The sequence below is a fragment of the Micropterus salmoides genome, unplaced genomic scaffold (assembly GCF_014851395.1).
Source record: "Micropterus salmoides isolate LMB-PRFRI ecotype aquatic unplaced genomic scaffold, ASM1485139v1 Ms_hic_scaffold_22, whole genome shotgun sequence".
NCBI lineage: Eukaryota > Metazoa > Chordata > Actinopteri > Centrarchiformes > Centrarchidae > Micropterus > Micropterus salmoides.
The window spans coordinates 19,337,275-19,359,547 of NW_024041373.1; the positions used below are offsets into that span (position 1 = coordinate 19,337,275).

The following is a 22,273-nucleotide window of genomic DNA, read 5'->3' on the forward strand; positions in this document are numbered from 1 at the left end:
TGTTGGGTGGTCTGGACTACAGCGCCCTTTGTGGTCATGACCGTGCAGTACAATAAAAGTCCGCTCGTCTATAATGCGTTACAATGAACATAACGTGCAGTACCTTCTCTTAACCGTGGGGGCGCAATAAAATTAACTAACCCTTCACCAGTCTCTCTTCTGCCTTTTTGTCTTTGTTTTCATTGAAGAAGCATTAGATGGCCAACCAAAATTTATCACGGAGTTTAAAATTAGTTTACACAAAAACTGTAGATTGTCATTCCGTCTTTATGCATAACTTGTTTTTTATTTTCCGACATTGTTTCCAAATAGAGATGAACAAATAAGAGAAACGCACTATTTAAAAACGAACACCGAAAATCCGACTTTTCGTGTTAATCAAAACCATGGGAAGGTTTTGTCGGACCACTGAGGTAGTTTACACATGGGCAGATGACTGCTTGGTTGTCGTCAAATTATAGGACAAAACATCGGGATTTAACATTTTCAGGCTTTTATTGTCATCATGTTGAAATCTAAAACCTTCGTTAAGAAGACCCGGTCGGGTGGGGTGATGAAGATAGTGCGCGAGCATTATCTGAGAGATGATATTTGGTGCGGAAGCGAAGTTTGCACTGAATGCAAACAGGAGTCCACGGTGCTGCTGAGAGACGCGTGCATTGAGAGTAACCTCTGCTCTTATCCACACTATCTGATCCCTGACACGAATGTTGTGCTGCATCAGGTAAATAAAGTAGTTTCCTACTTCCCATGATATGTAATTTTACACGTGTAACGTTACTCAAACGAAAAGGGTTTTAGGATGAACAAGTAGTCTAATATGCTTTCTAGACTTCTTGGCATGCAGATTTCTATACAGATTTGTAGTTTGTGCCTCTCATTTAGTATCTTATGTATAACTCGGGCTAACTGACTTCATGATAATTATTTATGAATGTATAGCAGGTCTTATGATTATTACATTTAATTACCTTTTCACACAGCTTTATATTCGGCTTTGTGTGTCTTTTCATAACTATATTAGCATTTTAACTAATTGCAATGGAGGTGTAACATAAATATAGGTTATTCCTTAATTCTAGGCAAATATAATATCCCATTTTTATTAGCACCCACCCCAGCATCTGATTCTCTTTATCCTCATGTTTATAATTTCTTTGTCCTGCAGATTGACGTGTTGGAGGATCCTGTGATTCGTAATGTGATCATCCTGCAGACTGTACTGCAGGAGGTTCGCCACCGCAGTGCACCGGTCTATAAACGCCTGAAAGACATCCTACATGAGAAAGAGAAATACTTCTACACCTTTACCAACGAACACCACAAGTACAAATATACCATTGAGTTGTTTTAACTGCGTCAGATCACAACATTTTTATTGAACGACAGTAATATGTAAAAAGTGTTACTGTATCATGTAAAAGTAATCACAGACAAAATACATTGTCCCTTTGCACATGAATTTACTACACATATTCCCCATCACACAAAAACTCCTTTATGACATACATTTGCTTGTGAAAAGCATGGTATAATTTTTACCCTTACACGTTCATCCTTTTAATTTCTATTTTTCCAGAGAGACATTCATTGAACGTGAACCGGGGGAGAGTGCCAATGACCGTAACGACCGTGCAATCCGTGTGGCTGCAAAATGGTACTGCCGGCACCTGAAGATGTTCGAGTCTGACGCAGATGGGCTAAAGGTGGTCCTCCTTACCAATGACCAAGGGAACAAGCAGAAGGCAGAAGAGAGCGGCCTGCTGGTATACAAATGTAAGTGGTGTGTCAGGGAAGGAAAATATCATGGGACATATAAACAATTTTTTACAGTTAAATTTAAAAAGCCCTGAATATCAAGAACACAGCTACTGATTCAATCATCATCCATTTTTGAGCAAGTAGAAGCCTCCTAAGCCCCTCTCAGTAAGCTGGATACAAGCATCATTTCAAATTGCATCAGCTGTATGTACTACTTTGTCACAACCATTTATTCACTAACATTCTAGGTGAAGAGTACATCAAGAGTCTGATAGCGAACCCTGAGCTTATGGATCGCCTGGCTTTGTCCAGTGATGACAAGGTAAACGCATGCCTTTTCTTTGTGCCAAACATTGTGCCAAACACTATAGGACATCATTCACTCTTCTTTCTCCTTCCATTGATTTTTTTCTTCTTTTCTTTCCTTGCTCAGAATGAGATCAGTAGCAGTAAGGTGTTATTCCCCGAGCACCTCCCTCTGTCCAGGATCCAAGCAGGAATTAAGAGTGGCTCCTTCCTGCAGGGCACCTTTAGGGCCAGCAGGGACAACTACCTGGAGGCCACAGTCTTTATTCAAGGAGAGGGGGAAGAAAGCACAGAGGTGCGTGCACGTTTGCATTTGTGACATAGTTAAATGCCTGCAGATGTTAAAAGATCTGTTCTCTCTCTTTGGCTTGCTGTCAGGTTCTCATCCAGGGTCTTCACAATCTCAACAGAGCAGTGCACCAGGATGTGGTTGCTGTGCAGCTGTTGCCGCGGGATCAGTGGGTGGCGCCCTCCTCTGTCGTGCTGCAGGATGAAGGTGCAGCAAAGGACGATAATGCTGAAGAAGAGGAAGAGGAGAAAGCGGTGATTTTAGATTTTTATTAGACTTATTTTATCTCTTGCTTACAATTGGAGGAGGTCTATGTTATTTCCCCTCTTATAATTTATAGGTGTGGATCGACAGCATCTGGGTGCTGTGCTAGACAAAGAGAGAATCTTTTTACTTTGCAGTTGACAACCCTGATTTGGCCTTTGTAACCACAGCATCTTAATGATTTCCATGTTCCTTTGTGTCTGAGCAGTTGAGGATATCGGCAGCTGAAGTGGCCAGGAAACCCACAGGTAGAGTCGTGGGTATCATCAAGAGGAGCTGGAGGCCATTCTGTGGCATGCTCAATGTCTCCCAGATTAAAGAGGTAAGTCTACACTGTTCTAAAATACCATATATTATACACAGTTTAATTTGGCTTGGTTTCAAAAATTTAAGTCTCAGTATACTGTACAATGTGCCTAGCATTTCCTTGTCTAACCTCAGCACTGAGCATCCATTTTCCTGTTTCTTTTTTTGTTCAGTCAACCCGCCATCTCTTCACCCCAGCAGACCGCCGAATCCCTCGCATCCGCATTGAAACACGCCAGGCATCCACACTGGCGGGCCAGAGGATCATGGTTGCCATCGATGGCTGGCCCAAACACTCCAGATATCCAAATGTGAGTTGGGACTTCTTCAGACATTCAAATCTTTGGAACTTAGATATCCCACTGTGAGTGGTTACAGTTTGACAGAAAATTTAATTGTTTATGTTTTCTACACTTATATGAAGCCACACTTCTCTAACATGATACGTAATAATATGCGCAAAAATACCAAATCTGTCTATCAAGATAAATCCATTTTGTCTTCTTTCTTTTTGTTAGGGTCACTTTGTGCGCAGTCTGGGACATGCAGGGGAGAAGGACACAGAGCAGGAGGTGCTGCTACTGGAGCATGATGTCCCCCACCAGGACTTCTCTCAGGCTGTGCTTGGTTTCCTTCCAAAGATGCCGTGGTCCATCACACCAGAGGTAATATCGGCTTTTCTTGAGATACACTGAGCAGTATTCTAGTGATACTTTTGTTGACCATTTATCAGCGGGTCTATGACCTTTATAATTTGAAAGCATATATGTATAGGTCTGGTATGCATATATTTATGTGGATGTGTGTGGTAAAGGACATGGCGAAGAGAGAGGATCTGAGGCACCTGACGGTGTGCAGTGTGGATCCTCCAGGATGTACAGACATTGACGATGCCCTGCACTGTAGGGAGTTGGACAATGGAAACCTTGAGGTACACATACACTATAAAGTAACTGTAGTGAGTTATTTGTGTCTATATTTCCATGTGAGCCCACTGTAAGTTATTTGTTTGCTGTAGGTTGGCGTCCACATTGCCGATGTCAGTCACTTTATCAGACCTGGAAACGCTTTGGACAAAGAGGCTGCGAACCGTGGCACCACTGTCTACTTGTGTGGGAAAGTAAGAAAAAACACACACACACACACTTACTTCATTAGCCTGTTTACAATGTAGTAGACAATTTGACACAGAATTTGTTTTTGTTTTTTGCATGTTGGCACAGTCCACCATTATGATTGCAGCTTAATTACAGGACACTCTCTTTTCTCTATTGTAATCTTTTTTTAAATCTCTGAATATATGCCATCTGAAGGTGCAAAACACATTTGGTGACTGTATTGAATGTTTCTAAAAATCTATTTATGAATTCCGTCCAATTTATTTCAGTAGAGATATTTGGGTTGTATTGAAATTTTGGATATTTTGACAACTGTTTTTCTTGACCAATAAATAGTTCAGTTTAGAATTTAATTGATTCATGAAAAGATATTGTGACTCCTAAAAGCTGTGTTCTGTAATTTTGTTTCAATCAGAGGATAGATATGGTTCCTGAACTGCTCAGCTCCAATCTTTGTTCTCTACGCTCCAATGTGGAGAGGTGAGGACTAGAGATAAATACACACACTTGCACTCGCGCAATAATCAAAGTTGCTTCTTTACCCAATCATAGATTTTGGCCATTCCAGCTGATGCAAACTGAATGTAGTTAAAATGTTTGTTTCTGATTCTCGCTCTTTCTTTCCTTTTGTTTTTTTTTTTTTTACCAGGCTGGCGTTTTCATGTATCTGGGAGATGAACCACGAGGCTGAAATTATAAAGACGCGGTTCACAAAAAGTGTCATTGACTCCAAGGTATGGTTGCAACACATGATGTACAGTGACAGAAAGTTTACATTATCCTTAATGTTTTTGTAGTGATGTGTGACTCAAATGCCCTGTAACTGATGCTACTAAAACATTTCATAATCTATTTGTAAGACTTGTGTCTTACAATTTATTTAGGTTAGTTAGGTCAAGTTATTTTCAAGCCTGATTTTTATTATTTACATTTCCTCGTTTTCCCCTCTAACATTCGATCTGGTACAGGCCTCCTTGACCTATGCCGAGGCCCAAATGAGGATTGATGACACCACCATGAATGATGATATCACCAAGAGCCTAAGAGGTCTCAACAAACTAGCCAAAATCCTCAAGAGGCATAGGATAGCTAAAGGGTAAGGACTGAGAGTTAGGACTAGTAGAGGCAGATCTACGAGGAGATTAGAAAACTATGAGGAAAACATTTGTTTTTATTGGTGTAATCGTTGCTCAATTGCTTTCCAGATGATTGACAACTAAGAATACAAACAAAAAGCATGTAGTAAAGCAATTAGTAGATACGAGGAATCCAGAACACAGAGTTTACTTCATCCTAACTCCCACTACTGCTATATATCTGAACTGGCTGTACTTAACATGAATTGTGTTTTGTATTTTATTTGATATCCCTCAGGGCGTTGACGCTGTCATCCTTAGAGGTCCGATTCCACATTGATAGTGAAACCCACGACCCCATTGACCTCCAGACCAAAGAACTCATGTAGGTAACTTCATAAAGGAGCATTCTGCAGAATCCTTTTTGAAACCTTTTTCTCCACAAAAGCATGCTTTGCGTTTGTTTTTCAGTGTGTTCAGTCTATGTGTGTCATGCTGTGTTTTTTGGACACATGTCAATAAACCCATCTCTTGGTTAATAGGGAAACAAACTCCATGGTAGAGGAGTTCATGTTGCTGGCCAACATTTCAGTTGCCCAGAAGATCTACGATGAATTTCCAGACTGTGCTATGCTGAGGAAACATCCAGCACCGCCTCCATCTAACTACGACATCTTGCTCAAAGCTGCAAAGTCCAAAGTGAGTGGAGACCAATGGTCGTGCAGAAATGTCTTTGGTTTTCAAGTTGTGTGCTTGTTTCTTGAGCTAACTTTATTAAAGGACAATTTTGGTATTTTTAAACCTGGGCCCTCTTTTTACATATTTGTGGTAAAATTAATAGCATATACAAAAAGTTTTGGAAGCCGTGCAGTAGATGGCTTCAGCCGGCAGCCGCAATGTATTCCTTCGATGAAATTTTGCCTGTCAAAATTACGTCCACAAAAAGTGCTTCTTTTTGTCACTGACAGGCTCAGAATCCCTGCCCACATCTCAGATTTATTCAATGATTCAAACAGAAGTGAATAAAAATAGCAATTTAGTCTGCTGATCAACCTACAATTAAGGAGGATTTTTATTTTATGCTTTACAACATGTGTTCCTCTAGCCAAGGCCAAAATGCTATCAACAGACTAGTTGCTATATAGCTGGACAAAACTTAGACACGAGCAAACATCACAATAGTCCAGTGGTCCCCAACCTTTTTTGTCAGACATACCCCCACGTCAGATTAACTGAAGTACCCCTTTATCATCATGGCCATTTATCATGGCCATTTAACCATTAATATTAACTAACACTTTCAATCATTTATCCATTACCTTTAGCTATTTCAGTTATTTCAATTTCACCTTATTTAACTTACTTACTTTTAATGAACTATTTTAACAGTTTACTCATTACTTTTAGCTATTTGTTTTAAACATTTATTCAGTACTTTAGCTAATTGTTTCAACTTCTCTGCGCTTTCTAACTAGGTTTCTAGCACCCTCAAATCGTAAATTCTATGTAACTAATAACTAACTAATTGAGCTACTCCACAATCTGTCCACATACCCCCAAGGGTACAAGATCATGATTTCTTCTATAAATATATTTTAAGTTGTCAAATTTTTTTCTTTTTTTATTAGGATGTGGAGATACACACAGATTCAGCCAAAGCACTGGCTGACTCCCTTGACGTGGCTAAAGTGGATGGCTTTCCGTACTTTAACACACTGCTGCGCATCTTGGCCACTCGCTGCATGATGCAGGCTGTCTATTTTTGTTCCGGCATGGACAGTGATTTCCACCACTACGGCCTTGCATCACCCATTTATACACACTTCACGTCACCTATTAGGAGGTATGAAAACAGATATTCTACATGTCTTGACAAAAATATGTGGGATCGGGCCTTTATAACAAAATAAAATCGCACAATTGATAAACTACCACAGCACAGTTCGTTTCTTCCCTATTTCTTTTTATCTAAACCTCTGCTTCCTTTCTTCCTCACCCTCCACCCTTTTCATTTGCTGTCTTACACAGGTACGCAGATATTATAGTACACCGCCTGCTGGCAGTGGCCATAGGAGCAGACAGCACCTACCCAGATTTGATGGACAAACATAAGCAGTCAGCCCTTTCCAACAACCTCAACTACAGACATAAAATGTCTCAGTACGCACAGAGGGCATCTGTGGCCTTCCACACACAGGTGAACACATATGAACACACTGGTCTGATTTCTATGAACTTGTATACTGCCCTGAACCATCATGTTGCCAGCCAACCAAACCAAATTTTCACTGACTTCACTGCAGATTAATTTTTAATGAATCTCAATTTTCATACAAATGATCTCTTTCCAGCTGTTCTTCAAGAGCCGAGGCATACTGAACGAAGAGGGATTTGTTCTGTTTGTGAGGAAGAATGCAATCATTGTACTCATCCCAAAGTTTGGCTTGGAGGGAACAGTCTTCTTTGACACCAAAGACAAGGCTGCTCCAAACCTTGTTTTTGATGAAGAGGTATGAATAGATTTAACCTTGTTTCCTAGGTTAGATCAACTCTGATAAACTAAAACCTATCAGAGGACTGTGCTTTAAAATATCTGTTCTTTGTGTGTTAAGGGTCCCACTCTGAAGGTAGAGCAGCACACTTTCTGCATATTTGACAAGGTGAAGGTCACCATCAGCCTGGACGACTCAAATATTCAGCACCAGAAGATCCGCATGTCTCTGATTGACCCTGTGGTAAGGACTGACTAAACTGAACATGGGTTTCAAACAACCAGTGGTACATAATTATTATTATTAGCTACTTTTACATGTTTAATTTTAGCCTGAGAAAGTTTCTTCTCCCATTTCAGCTAACAACTTGCAGCCTTTAGGTTTGATTAAGGATGTTGAAAATGTAGAAGAATCCAACTTACTTAAAATGAAAACCAGCATTTTGTAAGTTAATTTTCTTTATTTCAGATACCTGGTGTGAGTGTTCCAGCCCCAGATGTTGAACCACAGGCCAAGAAACCAAAACTGGACCGCTGACACAGAAAGCAGCATAGCAATTTACCCGCTGATCTTCCACATCAAGAAATTGTAACAATCTGTAAAAGAATCAGTGTTGACTCTTTTATGCATTGACACAATTAACTGTTATACCTTGTACTCATCCCAAATGTTAAAATGAGCAAGTGTGCCCACTTTAATAATCTACCACAGTGAAGCTACACTGCTCCAACCTCATATGCACCCCTCTGCTCATGTACTCATTTTAAACAATCATTAAAGTGTTTTTCTTTTTACCTATTTGGTTCCATGTGTTGTGTTGTGTTGACCCAGCATGAAAAACTTGAAGACCTAGACGTTATTGTCTACAGTCCTGTTTGCCAACCCAAATTAAGAATTATGTACAAAATTAATATCATAGCATTCTGTATTAAAACCCTACATTAAAAAAATAATTTTGCCCTATTACATAAAAATCCTACAATTTTGGAAAAATTAGATACTGTATATTCTGAACTATTCAAATCTCACATTGACATTTTGGCCAAATGAAATTTGAATAGATCTGTAATCCAAAATGAGAATTGTGATAATGTAAATACATGGCGTGATAATAAATGTTAGAGAATTCTTATTTCTAAACCATGCCATTAAGTCAAAAGACAGTACTTTGTGCAACATTGTAGAAAGACCCAATCACATAACAGTTTTCTCAAACCGGAAAAAAAATTCAAGTTAATTTAATGTGACGATCCAGCCCATAAGTACATGAAAGAATGGTAAACACGTGGCTCAGTCAGCTTTTAATTTGCTGGTGGCATTCAGTGTCCCTTATTCAGCAATAAATAGTATCCCAACAATCCAAAGAAGATTCATGGGTAACCTGAACTTGAAACATTCATACACATAATAAAAGAAAAAAGCTCTCATAAAAACTTCATGATAAAAACATAAATACAGTACAAATCTGCTGTCATCTGAAAGTCAGGATCAGGTCAATCATATCAGCACCACATAAAATTGAAATGAAGGCATTAGCATCAATAAAGCATTCAAGGAGGTTACCGTGCACGTCTGATACAGAACTGGTGTTTTTTGTGTTTTTTTTGGACCAGTATACTGAGTCCAAAACTGTTTATTTAGAATTATAGTTTTTCAGTGTGTTACAGAGGGACTAAGATCAGCCATGGATTAGTCTTCTCCCTTCTGTGATAAAACATACTATGGAAGAGCATTTGCTTCCATTGAAGCAATTTTAACTTTAAACCTTAAAAGAACCAATAACCACTTGTGAAACCCCTCAGTTCTGTTCATAGTTCATTTAACAGTTGACACCATTCACACTAACAAAATTAATCAAGATAAATGCTTCAAACATAGTGTACACCTTTTGATTGCAAAATAATCATCTTCAGTTTCCACTGGAAGAGGCATCCCTTTAAATGCATCAACCAGACGGCTCAGTGGTGATGATAATATACCTGGAAAACAAGAAATCTACTTTTAGTAAGATGAAAAGGAAGAGGAAAAGTATAAAAGAAGCGAATGAAGCCTTACAGCATGCACAATACTATTAATTAAAAAACTGACCTGTATCCACAAACCTGTGTACATAAAGGGTTAACAGTACCTTTACTTTAGTGTGTCGAGTGACTTGGAAGGCTTCTTCTGCCTGGTTTGAAGTGAAGGACTCTCTGCTTTGACAGTCTGAGCTGAGGCCATCTATAAGACTGGTGGTGCCTACTGAGGTAGTGTTGTACCCACTGTCCACCTGAACACACACACAAACGGCAGTCCATTATAAATATTCCATTAGACAGGCATATCAACAAGAAGTTACCAACAAGAATTAAGAGCAAGTTAAATATAAAGTGAAATACAAAAAGATAAAAGTAGCTTTTATGTCTGCCTAAATTAAAAATTGTTCACACCAACCTGCATGCTGGAATCGTAGGGTATGCTGCTTCCCTCTGCCAGAAGAGATAGAAACATCTGTGAGCTTTCTATTGCTGACACATTGCCCATGCGAGAGCTGGTCAGCTGCTCTGAAGGCCCTCCACCTTCCTCCTCTTCATCCCCCTCGTCCGCCAACCCCCCTTCTATCCCCGTGTCCTTTTCCTCCTCCATTTTCACAGGTTCCATAGGATCCAGGCTAACTCTCTCAGTGTCAACAGGGTGAGCGTCACGGGCCATAGGTGAAGATGGATCTAGCTCCATAGGGGGAAGAGAAGTGGAAGAGGAGGACGACGACGACAACGTGGGAAGTTTTTCCTCATCCTCCTGATTGTCTTGGAGCTTAGGGTTGAGGATCGGGGAGATGAGGGGAGGGGAGGCCCAGCAACGGACTCTGGGCCGTGGCTTGGGTCTGGCAATACTCTGTGGCTCATTGTGGCAGTGGAGCTGGTGTGGAGAGCAGCTACGTATCGGAGAGCAGCCTTCGACAAATGGGCTCTCATTGCAGGAAGTGACAGCATCCAGGGGAACACAGTGTGGCGTCAAATTGCTCGGCTGCTTTCTCTCAGCTAAAGAAAGAACATGAGGAGAAAAATCTTATATAGCAAAACCAAATGATAATTTTTTTCCCCCTACTTTACATAACAAATAGCCTACCTGAGCCTATGGGTGTGCGTGCTGCATGTGCAACAATAGGAGAAACTGTGGGGGAGACGAGGCCAGCAGGAGACGACCTGTCAGGGAAGAGAGGACTGGAGATGCTGCCAAGGCTGCAGTCCCGGAAGCAGCCATGCTGGATCGGACTAGACGAGAACTGACCCTATAGTTAAGACAATGCAAATACATTATTGTTTAACAGTGCAAGTGTTAATTTAACTTAAAGTGATTTTTAGCAAGGAGGTACCTTTTTCGTATTTGGATCACACTGTTTAAGCAAAAATGTTTTTGAAAATGATCAAAATCTACAGTAGTCTAGTACTGAAAAGATTAGTTAACCGGAAATGGATTTGCTGAGGTTCAGATAGACAGATATCAGGAGCTGTTTGCTGTTTTTCACTTTCACAATTATAAATAAATCTGCTGCTAATTTAAAAGTGGTATTAAATGAAAAAAAGAAAAATGCAAATTCCACAAAATCAAACCTAAAGATATATCTGTACAGATATTGTGCTTTAAAATTGACATACAGAATTATCTTCATTTGCATCCCTACACTTCTCCACTCACCGTAGAGGGAGTCGGAGCTGAAACGCCACAGGACAAAGGGGAGCAAAAGGTAGGTGACACAGCATCAACCTCTCCTACAGTGCCTTGTACCATGTTAAGAGAAGGCCTCTCCTTGCAAAGATGACTTCTCTCTGGGCTTGGTGGACTGGAGCTGTCAGAGCCGCTGTAACTGCCCTGGCCATCGAGGAAGAGTTTTCGTCTTAAGGAGGAGGAACTGAGACTCTCCTGCACAGCATCACACACTTCCTCATGGCGGTAATAATCCCCTGAGGAGAGGGAAGAAACAAGCAAACATGGTGACTTCATAATGTTGCAATACTCTGATTTGATTGTGCTGGATTTTATTAGAGGCTTACCTAGTACTTTCTCCAAATCAAAAGCCAAAGGTAACGACAGAGTTGTCTGACAAGCAACTGTAAAACAAACACAATTAAAGAATGATCAAAAACAAGTTAGTAGATTGTGACAGAAAGAGAAATAGATGGGGCACTGCTTGTAGAAAGTCATTTCAGCCCACCAACCTGAGATTTTTTCTGGCTCCTCTGCAATCATTGCAGACATACAACCTACAAGTACCAAGAAACAATACAGTAACATGAACATGAAATAATGTACAAAACCAAAATACAACATAGGCAAATATAGGGAGGAGTTCAAAAGTAATAAACAATAAGATAACTTACTTTTCATATAGATCTGAGGGCCTTTACGGGTGTCTGGTGCTGCCCAGGGGGAAGGCACGATGGCTCCTTTGGTGAAAAACTTTAATAGGAGACAGACAAATAATTACAAAATGAATCTATAAATCATCAATATATTAACTTATCATTTTACAATATGATTAGATTGAAATAGAATCCCATACCTGCTCAATAGCATTCTGACGCTTCTCCTCAATGTCAGAATCCATTCTAGGTGTTGGGAAAGAAAAAGGTTTTGTCACCTAGATTTCCTGCTATATAAAATTTACTCTCTGGATTTGATACATTAGGATGGGCTTAATTAAGTCAAACAACACTTTTACTTTGTTAGGCACCATTTCTTCTTTCATATCTACTATGGTTCAGTAAAGTTACATACCTTGTCTGGCTGAGGTAAAAAGATTGTCGCTGGATTTCCTCTGGGTCTATGTGTACTGGATGAAGACTGGCCATTTCATCAATAGACCAGTTGAACTTGGGAGGAGTCTTGGGGAAAAGACAGATGACGACGTGAATAAAACACTACATTCATCCTTCAGTTGAGCAAAACTGGACATAACACAGTATTTTGATATTTGCAGTAGGATATGTAGGATATGTGTCTGTGCATGTGTCACATAGCAGGTAGGTCTAAAAGATTTGAGGTGTGGTCAAGCTTACAGATTTGCAAGCCTTAGACTTGAAGACAGATGGACTTGGCACCAGGGCTTCACGGAGGTGGTGGTAGTCATTGGGACTTTCAAAGGGGTTTCTGATGGAAGGCCTGCCTGGAGTCTCTGGAGTGATCTGTACCTCAACATGATCCCCCATCTTAACTGGCAACAACAAATATTCAAGTCAGCATAAAGGAAAATAACATTTCATAAATATAGATTTTTTTTTGGTTTGGTAACGTTTCGTTAGCTACAAGACTTACGTTACCCTGTTTCTACAGCGTAGAAGGTAACTTAGCACTTCATTTAGTGTTGCGAACAGAAGAAATACAGCGTTTAACCTTCGACTTCCTTCTGTCCTCTTTCTTAACACACCCCGTTAATTAAAAAACGAAAGGTACATTTAAACATTAGCTGCATACGTTTTAATGTTAGTACTTACAACGGTTAATGAGTCAGGACTTTGAACACACTTTAAAACAATCTTCATTGAGGAGTCCCCAAACAATCAGCAGAGAGGGTTCAAACGTTTATTTCAATTTTGCCTACAAGGCCCGCTAGCCAATAGAAATATTGCAGGAAGTTCTTGGGAACCAATCAATGAACGAAATCATGTCGTCACTTCCTCCTCCGGTTTTGACGTTAGCGGGCAAGGTAGCTAGCTGCTAATATTGTCCCTCAATGATTGTGCAATTCTAATTTTTGGAGATCTTATTAAAAATGAATACAAAACGCTTAAAGTCTGCCTGAACTATTATAGTAACTCTTGCGTCGCATCAGATAACTATTTAAGTCTTATGTAAGCCACCTGCTAGCAAGTGTTGGCTAATTATATTATTTGTAAACTATGGCAAGTGCAGCAAATGCAAACCTAAACGCAGTCCGGGAGACAATGGATGGTAAATATATGTTTAATCTACAGCAGCAGTTTATTTATGTGTAAAATTACTTTAAATTCAGTTGCAAATAACTGGCTTTTTTGCTAACCTCCATCTTGTTTGTAATTGTATTGCTAGCAGTAAAGTTTTGCCCCGTTGTCACTAGAAAATGAATCTAACTTTGGTCAATTGGCACCTTCTTCCTCCCAACAGTGTTGTTGGAGATCTCCAGGTTGCTGAACACTGGTTTGGACATGGAGTCTCTGTCTATATGTGTGAGACTGTGTGAGCAGGGCATCAACCCAGAAGCTTTGTCTGCAGTCATTAAAGAACTGCGTAAAGCTTCTGAATCCCTCAAGGTACAGAAACAGGCTCCCAAAAAGCTAACCTTTTATATTAACGAGGAAACTTGTTTTTTGAGGTGGGTATTGACGGAGCTCAGTTAAGTCCAGTGTTAAAGTGAAATTACAAGACCTCCGTGTGGTGTCTTTAACCTCTCCATTCCAAAGACAGGGTCTTTCATTTGCACTGATATAACTGGGAGAACAGCAGAAAACCCTCACATTTTGGAAGCTGTAATCAGGGTGTTGTCAAGTGTTTGGCATTTGTATTGGAGAAATGAGTTACATACATCAACCGATAGTTTCAGCACATATTCAGATGTTAATGTTAGTTCAACAGCCTACACCAGCACTGAAAACTAGTGTAGTGTCAGACTGAGAGTTGAGATGCCTGAAGCTGCAATCTATATCGTGGTTTTGGTATCACAACCTAAAATCTTCTGAAATTGAAAACATAACAAATTAACAAAGCTCTTAGATGTTAATGTTTCTAGTGACATGGTATAAGGTAAGGTGATATGACAATATATAAAATGAGACAATAAAAAATGTCAGCTGTCAGAGAATTTGCCATGCTATTTATGCTGAGGTGTACCTCCCTTGAATATCTCTGGGCGTATTAGGCCATTGTGAGCAATGTTGCATATTCACGAGCATGGCTGTTAACAGCAGTATTGTTAATGATTTTTGCACAAATGTGATAAGGTATATTAATTTGTAAGGTATCTGGTTGATTATCCAAAGAACAGACAATCCTGTCTGGTTATTTTATTCATAAAGAGTTAGATTTTTCCAGAAAAGTTTTTGTAACCATAACGTCATCTATCTATATTTCCCTCTCCTAACATAGTATCATATTCCTAGAGTTTTGTTCTGTATGGACTGTTGAATTTGGTTACCTCTTTTACATCACCATCTGTCATATGTTTTCGATGACCATAATATCTCATGAACCAAAATATCTGTTTTTGTGCCAAACAAAATGGCAAGATAATATTTGTAAAAGGGGGCTGACATATGAGTGTCAATCATGAAGGCAACATTTCAATCACTATTGAGGAAAACTGGTGGAGAAATATATCTTGTCATCCAGGCAAGAAGGGAAAGCCTGAAAACAAATATATGCAAAATGTGAGTTCCTAATATTCATTTTGGTGTAGCTTTTGTAACTAACTCTCAATTTTGAAAACACATTTTTGAATTTATTCCTGTGCAGTTGTAACCTGTCCATAAAGCAGGTGTAATTTGATTACAAGAAAAAACACTGTATAATCTGATAATTAATCATTGTGATGCATCATTGCTGAATATTTATTTTCTCTTTCAGGCTTCCGAAAACTGCACCAACTGAAGTTGCACCCTGATCAACTCAGATGGGGAACTTTGATGGGATCATGCCCCATTGCTGGATCTGTACCTACCATGGACTCGCCAATCAGATTTGTCTGAGTGTTGGCACACTGTCCCCTCACTTTGTGACTAACTGCTCCTGTTTTTTGCTTTTACTTGTGTCTCAGTTTTTTTTTTTTTTTAAAGGTATGAACCTCCAGTCCTCTTCCTAAACAATATTCTTCTCCTTACATAAGCGTGAGCTCATACATTCTGCCTCAAATTTGGGTTTGCTCCAAGTCCCTCCTGCTATTTGTAAAGTGTAAACTGAGAGTGGCGTTAGCATTGACATCCTGCCTTAATTTAAAAGCATACCTCTCATTTCTCTCAGTCAACTTGTGTTGCACTTTTCATAAGAAAATGGTTTTTTTATGTGAATTGTATATAATTAGTTATGAATTGTTTTTATTTTACAACTTAATCCTTTTGTCATTTCCATTGTCCATGTAACCATCAATGAGGGACCTACATCTAAATTTAAATGTTACAGTTGACGGCCACAAGGTGGTGTTGTGCCATACTTATTCTAGTCTGAGGTATAGGTATTCATTGAGTGTTAGGTTTTAACTGCAAGTTTCCTATCTCGTGAGTTTTCCTGATGTTTAAGAGAAATGAAATTCTGTGATCTTATCAGGTTCTCTGTGAATCAGATATACCGTATTTATTTACCAGGACAGTGCTGTTTTTTTCTGTGTTGTCTTGATCCTGTTATAAAATGTTGCAAAGCATTTTTCCACAGTGAATCATAAAGGTTTCAGATTTTTACAATGGAAATGCTCTTTCCTGTCACACTAGGTGAAAGAGACATAGATTGAGGTAGAACATTTCACAATAATACAGACGGAGACCATGCATGGGTGATCACATCAACGTGTATTAAAGAGAAGACATTAACAAGGGTCATTCTTTACAGCAGGACGTCCTGTTGAACTGAAATCCTTGCCCCCTTTATGTTTGTACTCTATCCAGAAAAGTATTTGATATATTGCAAACTTTACAGAAAAAAAACATGTCTTTGATCAACCAAAAATAAAGCCCCTACATCATGTGTCTAACCACACAGAGCAATGTTGTTTCGCCGCTGTCTGTAAAATAGCTCTATTCATCTTCGAGACGAGGGCAAAATGCTGAGAGCACAGAACACAATAGACAGGCTAGAGGCGACCTCTCATCCGCAAGGGCTTGAATCACTAGCTTTTGAATGTGTGTGTGTGTGTGCATTTGTGTCCCTCCTGTGTGTGTGAGTTTAGGTGTTCATGCAGTGCGGTAGATGTCTACAAATGAGTAGCCCCTAAGCCATCTGACAGTAACGCCTCACCCCTCACAGGCACACCATGGAGAACTCGACGGAGAAAGCTGGCGAGTGAGAAGGAGAGCATGTGTGTATGTGTGTGTAAGCATTTCTGTCTTCCTCTGCTTTGTCTCGCCATCTTGACTGACGGGATGTGAGAGTAAATCTCTGTACTGCTGCTTTGATCTCTAAACACAGTATCTCCCTGTTCCCCAATACCAGCATCATGTTAGCCAAGTATGAGAGGCATAAAGACAATGCAGTGGTTCTTCTTGATAACCCATATGCCTGAACAACCCCTGGTCTCTCTGGGGGGTGAGTTGCACAAAGTGTCGACGGAGGGAGACCCACATTGAGAATCCTTTACTTTTACAAAAGAAAATAGTTATGCATGGCTTGATTGGCTACTGTGGGCGTGGGATTCAGGATGCATTGCTCTCTGTTTGATGTGTTTGAAGGGTTTCTCCTGATCCTAGCCAGCTACTTTGATCTCTGTAAAACAAAATATTCACAAATCCCATAGTCCTGACTGAGAGATTAGCGTCCATATATACATAAACATCTGAGAGGTGTTCAACTAGGGCACTGGTCAGGTCACATGACTGTTGAGGCAAGCAGGTCCTCACATCAGAACTTCTAAAGGTGTTTATGTTTGTATGTCTGATAATTATCCAGGCTGAGGATTATTTTTCTGATAAATGAGGGCAGTCTCATTTAAAAATGAAAGAACTATGTTTTGCAATTATGGTTCAAGTGTGTGCACTGGATATTATAAAAATAATTAGACCGGACTGATTAGGAGTTCCTTATGGAAAGATGGTCTGTTGATGTTTGTCCAAACATAAAATACAAACATATTGTCTCAGTGTAAGGAAGCAGAGTTTAACCAAAAGTCAAAGATCTCTGTGCAGAGTTATGTTTAGGTTACTAATTACCAGAAGCCATAAACAGGTAGGTTTAATAGTCTCCCTTCAGAGACAAGGCTTTGTTTGTTATGTCCATTTTATGTTTAATTGATTATTTCAGGGCTAGAATTTTTAGTTAAAAGACCCCCTGTTTCTGATGAGCTCTTGATTATTAGTTGGATGATTATTAGTAAGTTGTTTGTGGCAGATTTAATTTATGGAGCTTAGGGCAGGAGACAAAGTTATATTCTTGTATGACAAATGTTTGACCTCTTCAACAAAATTTATGGTGTCTTATAAATCAATGTGGGCTGGGCACTCAAGTATTAAGTAGGCCTACATTTCAGAGGTACTTGTACTTTACTTCAGTATCTTAATTGCATGCTACTTTATACTACTAGAATATACATATAAAATACAATGCATTGTTATATGCTAGATTTAACCATCTAACAGTAAATAAAAGCAAGCCCTTTAAGTTTAATTTGATGCTTTAAGGACATTTTTCTAGTAATATTAACATACGTTTACTTAAATCAAGACATTGTGTTATTTCTACTTTCTCTTAAGTAAAGAATCTGAATACTTGTTCCATAACTGACAATAAATTACATAACTAATTAAGCAGAGAGCAGAATATTCTGAATGCCCTGAAACTTGGTGACACCTTAGAGCAGTGTTTATCCTGAAGAGACCACAATAGATCTGTATTCTGGCATCAAAGTGACTGCTTTATTAATAGTTCTGTAACTGATCCAGCCTGCCTGACTCTCATCCTTCTACTACGTGGAAGCTTCACCGACTGTATTTGCCCTGAGAGGAGTTCTGTGACCTTGTTACAGCTTTCTCCAATACACCACCCATGATTAAATACAGGCCACACTTTTACACCGTAAGATTATACTGTTTAGATCCCAATTAAATTCACAGCAAGGAAATTGGATCATAAACTCTTTAAAGGATCGTTAACAATCATTAGACAGGATAATGGCATGGCAATCAAAATATGTAAAAAAAAAAAAAAAACAAAAACAAAAAAAAACTTCCAAAGTCTTTTAGTGACTTTGTTATTTTTGGACATTTTCCAAGCTGATTAATGTAGAATTGATTGATTTACAGTTGTAATTAGCTGTCTTCTGCATAGATGCATAATAATTGTATATGTGCCTGCTTGTTTTAAAGTATTAATTGATTTCATTAACAAAAGCAGTTAATTGAATAACAATTAACAAAGTTGGTGATGGCATCAGCGCAGCACGTGCAAACTCCCTTGTGTTTTCACTATGATGATAATGAAACCACCTTTTTATCAGATTGGAATTTTGTGTGTTGGACTATGTAATGACTAATATGATATTGGGCTTATTAGTTTATTCAAGTGGCTCACTGAGGCGTTAAGCTGGTATTGAACGCGCTGTGTTTAACAGGTAGGCACCATATGCTGCCTTAATCAGACATTGGAATCACATTTGTTTGTTAAATTGTCTTCTAATAAAAGCAGGTAGTAAAACAACTTGAGCTAATTCAATTTCAGGCGAGTTTGGGTGAAGTGAACAGCTGTTCATATTTGTTGAATTGTTTTAACATTCCCTCTCTTGTGTTTTTTCATGTCTTTCTTTTTTTAAAGGTTTAACTCCAACAGCCTGTTTGTTCTTCAACTTTTCTTGTAAAAAATAGAGATGGAGGGTGGACTAGCTGTCCACTCTCCTTAAAAGAAGACAATACCAGGCATATTGTAGTGACAGCTTGCATTGTGTGTGTGAGTGTGTGTGTGAGTGTGTGTGTGTGTGTAAGAAAAAGAGGGAGAGAAAGGAGACAGGAGATAGAGCATGTGTGTTACGAAAACAGAAAAATTGTGTGTGTGCGTGTGTGCGTGTGTGCGTGCGTGTGTGTGTGCGCATGTGTGTGTACAGTGACAGCTTGTATTCTCCGTGATTAATGATGTGCTGTGTGACTTGATAAGTGCTTCGGAGGACCAACGCTTGTTTCAATTAGACCTTGTGAAGGTCGCGACGCCGCGCCGGCCTCTCATTATCATATCCATAATCAATCCACATTATCATAGGGGAATGTGGAATGGATGTGTGATATCTTGGTCATACACACACACACACAAACATAGACAGATGAGCACACACACACAGACACCTAATCACATACCAAAACACAATGACATACTCTCTCATTCACAAGAGCACACACACACACCCTTCACTCCAAGTTGATTTGAATCATAACAGTGGCTGTCGGAACGGATTGTCTGTTCAGATTAAGTGTGTGTTTCTGAGAATTAAGCAGCGCTGATGGTGGTGGCATTTCAGATCCCCTCTGCAGACACAAATGCCAAAACATCATTCTGTCTCCCCCTCCTTCTCTCTCACACAACCACATATACAACCAAATGCACAAACACACACTTAACCAGGACCCTGGGGCATTTTTAATAGAGGCGAAGTGATTCGTATGTTTTTACTCCTCTAATGAGAACAGATTGAGTGGTATTTACACTTCATCGGCTGATCTAACCACCTACACATTTCCCTCATGCTTCTGCTGCTCACTGGCCAAAACAGACATGTGGAAAGGACCAAAGCTTGGCTTTCAAACAGCGACACAACATGAACATTATCTTTGTCTCTTTGGCTCATGATGACACTACGGAAAGATACATATGAATTATTAAAGCAGAAAATCTGCAGCCAGATTTAATTTCTTTAAGGAAGCAGTGAAAATTTTCATGAAAAGGTGTCTAATTGGTTGGGGGAGTGGACTAAACTTGGGATCTTAATGATGTTTCCCTTTAATTTAATCAGTAAGTCTACCTGACATCGAAACATGCAAAACATGACAAACACTCATCACCTATTTCTTCCAAAAACATTCAAAAAAACAAACTAATGAAGACTACACGAAACAATAAAGGCAAATGTTGGAGGTTAAAACTTAGGAATCAAACTGTACAGGGGCAATTTATCAAAGAAGATATAAAAAATGCAGTCATGATAAAGGAACTTAAAGCACCTAAAAGAGAATTCTGCCGATTTAGCATTGCACACCTATAACATTGTCAATTGAGTCACAGTGGACATTTTAAAAATGATTAAAATCAATACAGCAGAACTTTTTTATTCCATGCATTCTCCTTCCTTATCAAAACCTGGCCCCTAAGTTACCCACAATGCAACTTGACTGGCAACAGTTTGGTGGGAGATTCAGGTGTATTACGCTGCAAGCAGCTAATGTAGCCACAAGCCTCTATCAAGCTGAGATGATGCGCGGGCTAGAGGTCTGAACTCCACACAGCCAGATATTTGTTTTTTTTTTAACTTTTATTCTTCAACCCCAACCAGCATCGGATTTCCATGCAGCTCCCTCTGGAGCTGCAAGAGGCTTTATACAACCTTCTCCACATAATGTTACTCCCAAGACATGTAAATAGACACAAAATTGGAGGAGTTCCCCTTTTATATTACACAGATAAAGTATGACTTTGTTGCTTTCTTCTCCTCTGTATGGTTCAATGTATTTTTATACTTCAGTAACTGGAGAGATTTTGCACTAAGTATCGGTTCATTGTTTCATTTCATGGGAGTTTAAGCACAATAGCTGCTGTAGGAATTAAACCTATGACCTTCCTGTTGTGAGACAAAGTCACTTCCCACCAGGGCATCCTGCAGCATACTGGTAAAAGGGCTTTCTTAAACACTGTGGTTGCTTACCAGACCATGGGTGGATTAACTAAAATTAAAAATTAAACAAAACATCTAAGGTTATAATCAAGTCTTGTATATTCTGGTATATTATCAGCCACCTTTTGTGGACTAACAGGGTTCATTAGTGCATCAGTAAACCTATTATCAGATGATGCCACAAGCCAAAAAGTTGCAAAGCGCTGGCCTGGGAGGTTAAAACTGAACGTTTCACCACTTATTAAACACTTTAAGGTGGGAATTTACTACATGAATCAGCTCTGCTTAACACTGATGGCTTTATCAGTGTATTTTCTACAGATGGAGAAAGAGAGTCGTGACATTTCTTTTTGGCAAGGAAAAGGCCATACTCAGCAGGAGTTATCAAAGGCAAAAAGTAAAAAGTTCGAGTTAGCTATCTCTCTCTCTCTCTCCCTCTCTCTCTCTCTTCCCCTGGAGATACTCATGTTAAGCATAATTAAGCAGATTTGATTAGCATCAAGCCTGGCTTCCTCTCTTGACTTTTAATGAATGTAAATCTACCATCTACATCCTAAAGATTAATTTCTGCCAATTAAAAAACACAAGAGGGCTTATTGGAGAGAGGGGGCGGGGGGTTGTGAGGAAAAGAGTGTTAAAGTCCTTTGAGTTGGAGTACAGTCGGAGTTTTATCCTCTTCCCCCTTGTCTTATGGTGAGATGGTCTCTGGAGATCTGTGTCTCTCTCTCCCTCACGACCAAGATCATTATCAGCACAATGTTCCGTGAAAGCCACTTTGAAAGGACTGCGAGCTCCATATGTAAATGATGGGAGTGTGTGTGTGTGTGTGTGTGTGTGTGTGTGTGTGTGGATGGATGGGGAAGCAGCACAAGGAACAGGTAAAGGGGTCAATTTGTCAAGCCAAGGTTAGTGCCCCCCCCCCCCCCTTTATTAGCTTTGGATAGTGTCTCATCTCTCTGGTTTGACTCTTTCTGAAACCTTTTCATTCAAATTCAGATTCAGATTTTTTGTTAATTTAAGACCATGATGGTATGTAGTATTTTTAACCATGGTTGCATTCTTGACTTCAAAAAAATGTTTGAAATAAAAAGGGCAAACTGATATACTGATATAAATTGATATCCATGTCAATGTAT

The 22,273-nt window shown here is 39.3% G+C and overlaps 3 protein-coding genes across 3 annotated transcripts; 2 read left to right on the forward strand and 1 right to left on the reverse strand.

Annotated features, from left to right (window-relative positions):
* The first annotated feature begins 28 nt into the window (after positions 1-28).
* On the forward strand, positions 29-8,410 carry dis3 (DIS3 exosome endoribonuclease and 3'-5' exoribonuclease). The gene is made up of 21 exons (XM_038736981.1): positions 29-724; positions 1,169-1,326; positions 1,580-1,776; positions 2,010-2,083; positions 2,195-2,362; positions 2,446-2,610; positions 2,829-2,942; positions 3,100-3,237; positions 3,445-3,591; positions 3,741-3,857; positions 3,945-4,046; positions 4,460-4,524; positions 4,694-4,778; positions 5,013-5,140; positions 5,419-5,505; positions 5,663-5,819; positions 6,749-6,963; positions 7,149-7,317; positions 7,472-7,630; positions 7,733-7,855; positions 8,081-8,410. Exons 1-21 carry the CDS (start codon positions 506-508, stop codon positions 8,147-8,149), a joined length of 2,856 nt encoding a protein of 951 aa, XP_038592909.1. The 5' UTR covers positions 29-505; the 3' UTR covers positions 8,150-8,410.
* A 484-nt stretch (positions 8,411-8,894) lies between these two features.
* bora (bora aurora kinase A activator) lies at positions 8,895-13,197 on the reverse strand. The gene is made up of 12 exons (XM_038736983.1): positions 13,087-13,197; positions 12,652-12,806; positions 12,371-12,477; positions 12,156-12,201; positions 11,974-12,052; positions 11,812-11,856; positions 11,647-11,703; positions 11,291-11,556; positions 10,721-10,883; positions 10,046-10,632; positions 9,741-9,881; positions 8,895-9,591 (listed from the first exon to the last, which is right to left on the reverse strand). Exons 2-12 carry the CDS (start codon positions 12,799-12,801, stop codon positions 9,571-9,573), a joined length of 1,662 nt encoding a protein of 553 aa, XP_038592911.1. The 5' UTR covers positions 12,802-12,806; positions 13,087-13,197; the 3' UTR covers positions 8,895-9,570.
* Positions 13,198-13,269: 72 nt separating this feature from the next.
* Positions 13,270-16,316, forward strand: mzt1 (mitotic spindle organizing protein 1). The gene is made up of 3 exons (XM_038736984.1): positions 13,270-13,543; positions 13,736-13,881; positions 15,191-16,316. Exons 1-3 carry the CDS (start codon positions 13,492-13,494, stop codon positions 15,212-15,214), a joined length of 222 nt encoding a protein of 73 aa, XP_038592912.1. The 5' UTR covers positions 13,270-13,491; the 3' UTR covers positions 15,215-16,316.
* The last annotated feature ends 5,957 nt before the right edge of the window (positions 16,317-22,273 follow it).

Bases quoted from the DNA above. Each gene is read 5' to 3' on its own strand.
- bora (XM_038736983.1), bottom strand. From the start codon at position 12,801: ATGGGGGATCATGTTGAGGTACAGATCACTCCAGAGACTCCAGGCAGG. The intron at 11,557-11,646 runs GTAAGCCTCTAA...CCCTCTCCTCAG, and splicing joins TGATTTGGAGAAAGTACTAG to GGGATTATTACCGCCATGAG. The intron at 10,633-10,720 runs GTAGGCTATTTG...TTCTTTCTTTAG, and splicing joins ACGCACACCCATAGGCTCAG to CTGAGAGAAAGCAGCCGAGC.
- dis3 (XM_038736981.1), top strand. From the start codon at position 506: ATGTTGAAATCTAAAACCTTCGTTAAGAAGACCCGGTCGGGTGGGGTG. The intron at 1,777-2,009 runs GTAAGTGGTGTG...CTAACATTCTAG, and splicing joins CGGCCTGCTGGTATACAAAT to GTGAAGAGTACATCAAGAGT. The intron at 7,856-8,080 runs GTAAGGACTGAC...TCTTTATTTCAG, and splicing joins TGTCTCTGATTGACCCTGTG to ATACCTGGTGTGAGTGTTCC.
- mzt1 (XM_038736984.1), top strand. From the start codon at position 13,492: ATGGCAAGTGCAGCAAATGCAAACCTAAACGCAGTCCGGGAGACAATG. The intron at 13,544-13,735 runs GTAAATATATGT...TCCTCCCAACAG, and splicing joins AGTCCGGGAGACAATGGATG to TGTTGTTGGAGATCTCCAGG. The intron at 13,882-15,190 runs GTACAGAAACAG...TTTCTCTTTCAG, and splicing joins AAGCTTCTGAATCCCTCAAG to GCTTCCGAAAACTGCACCAA.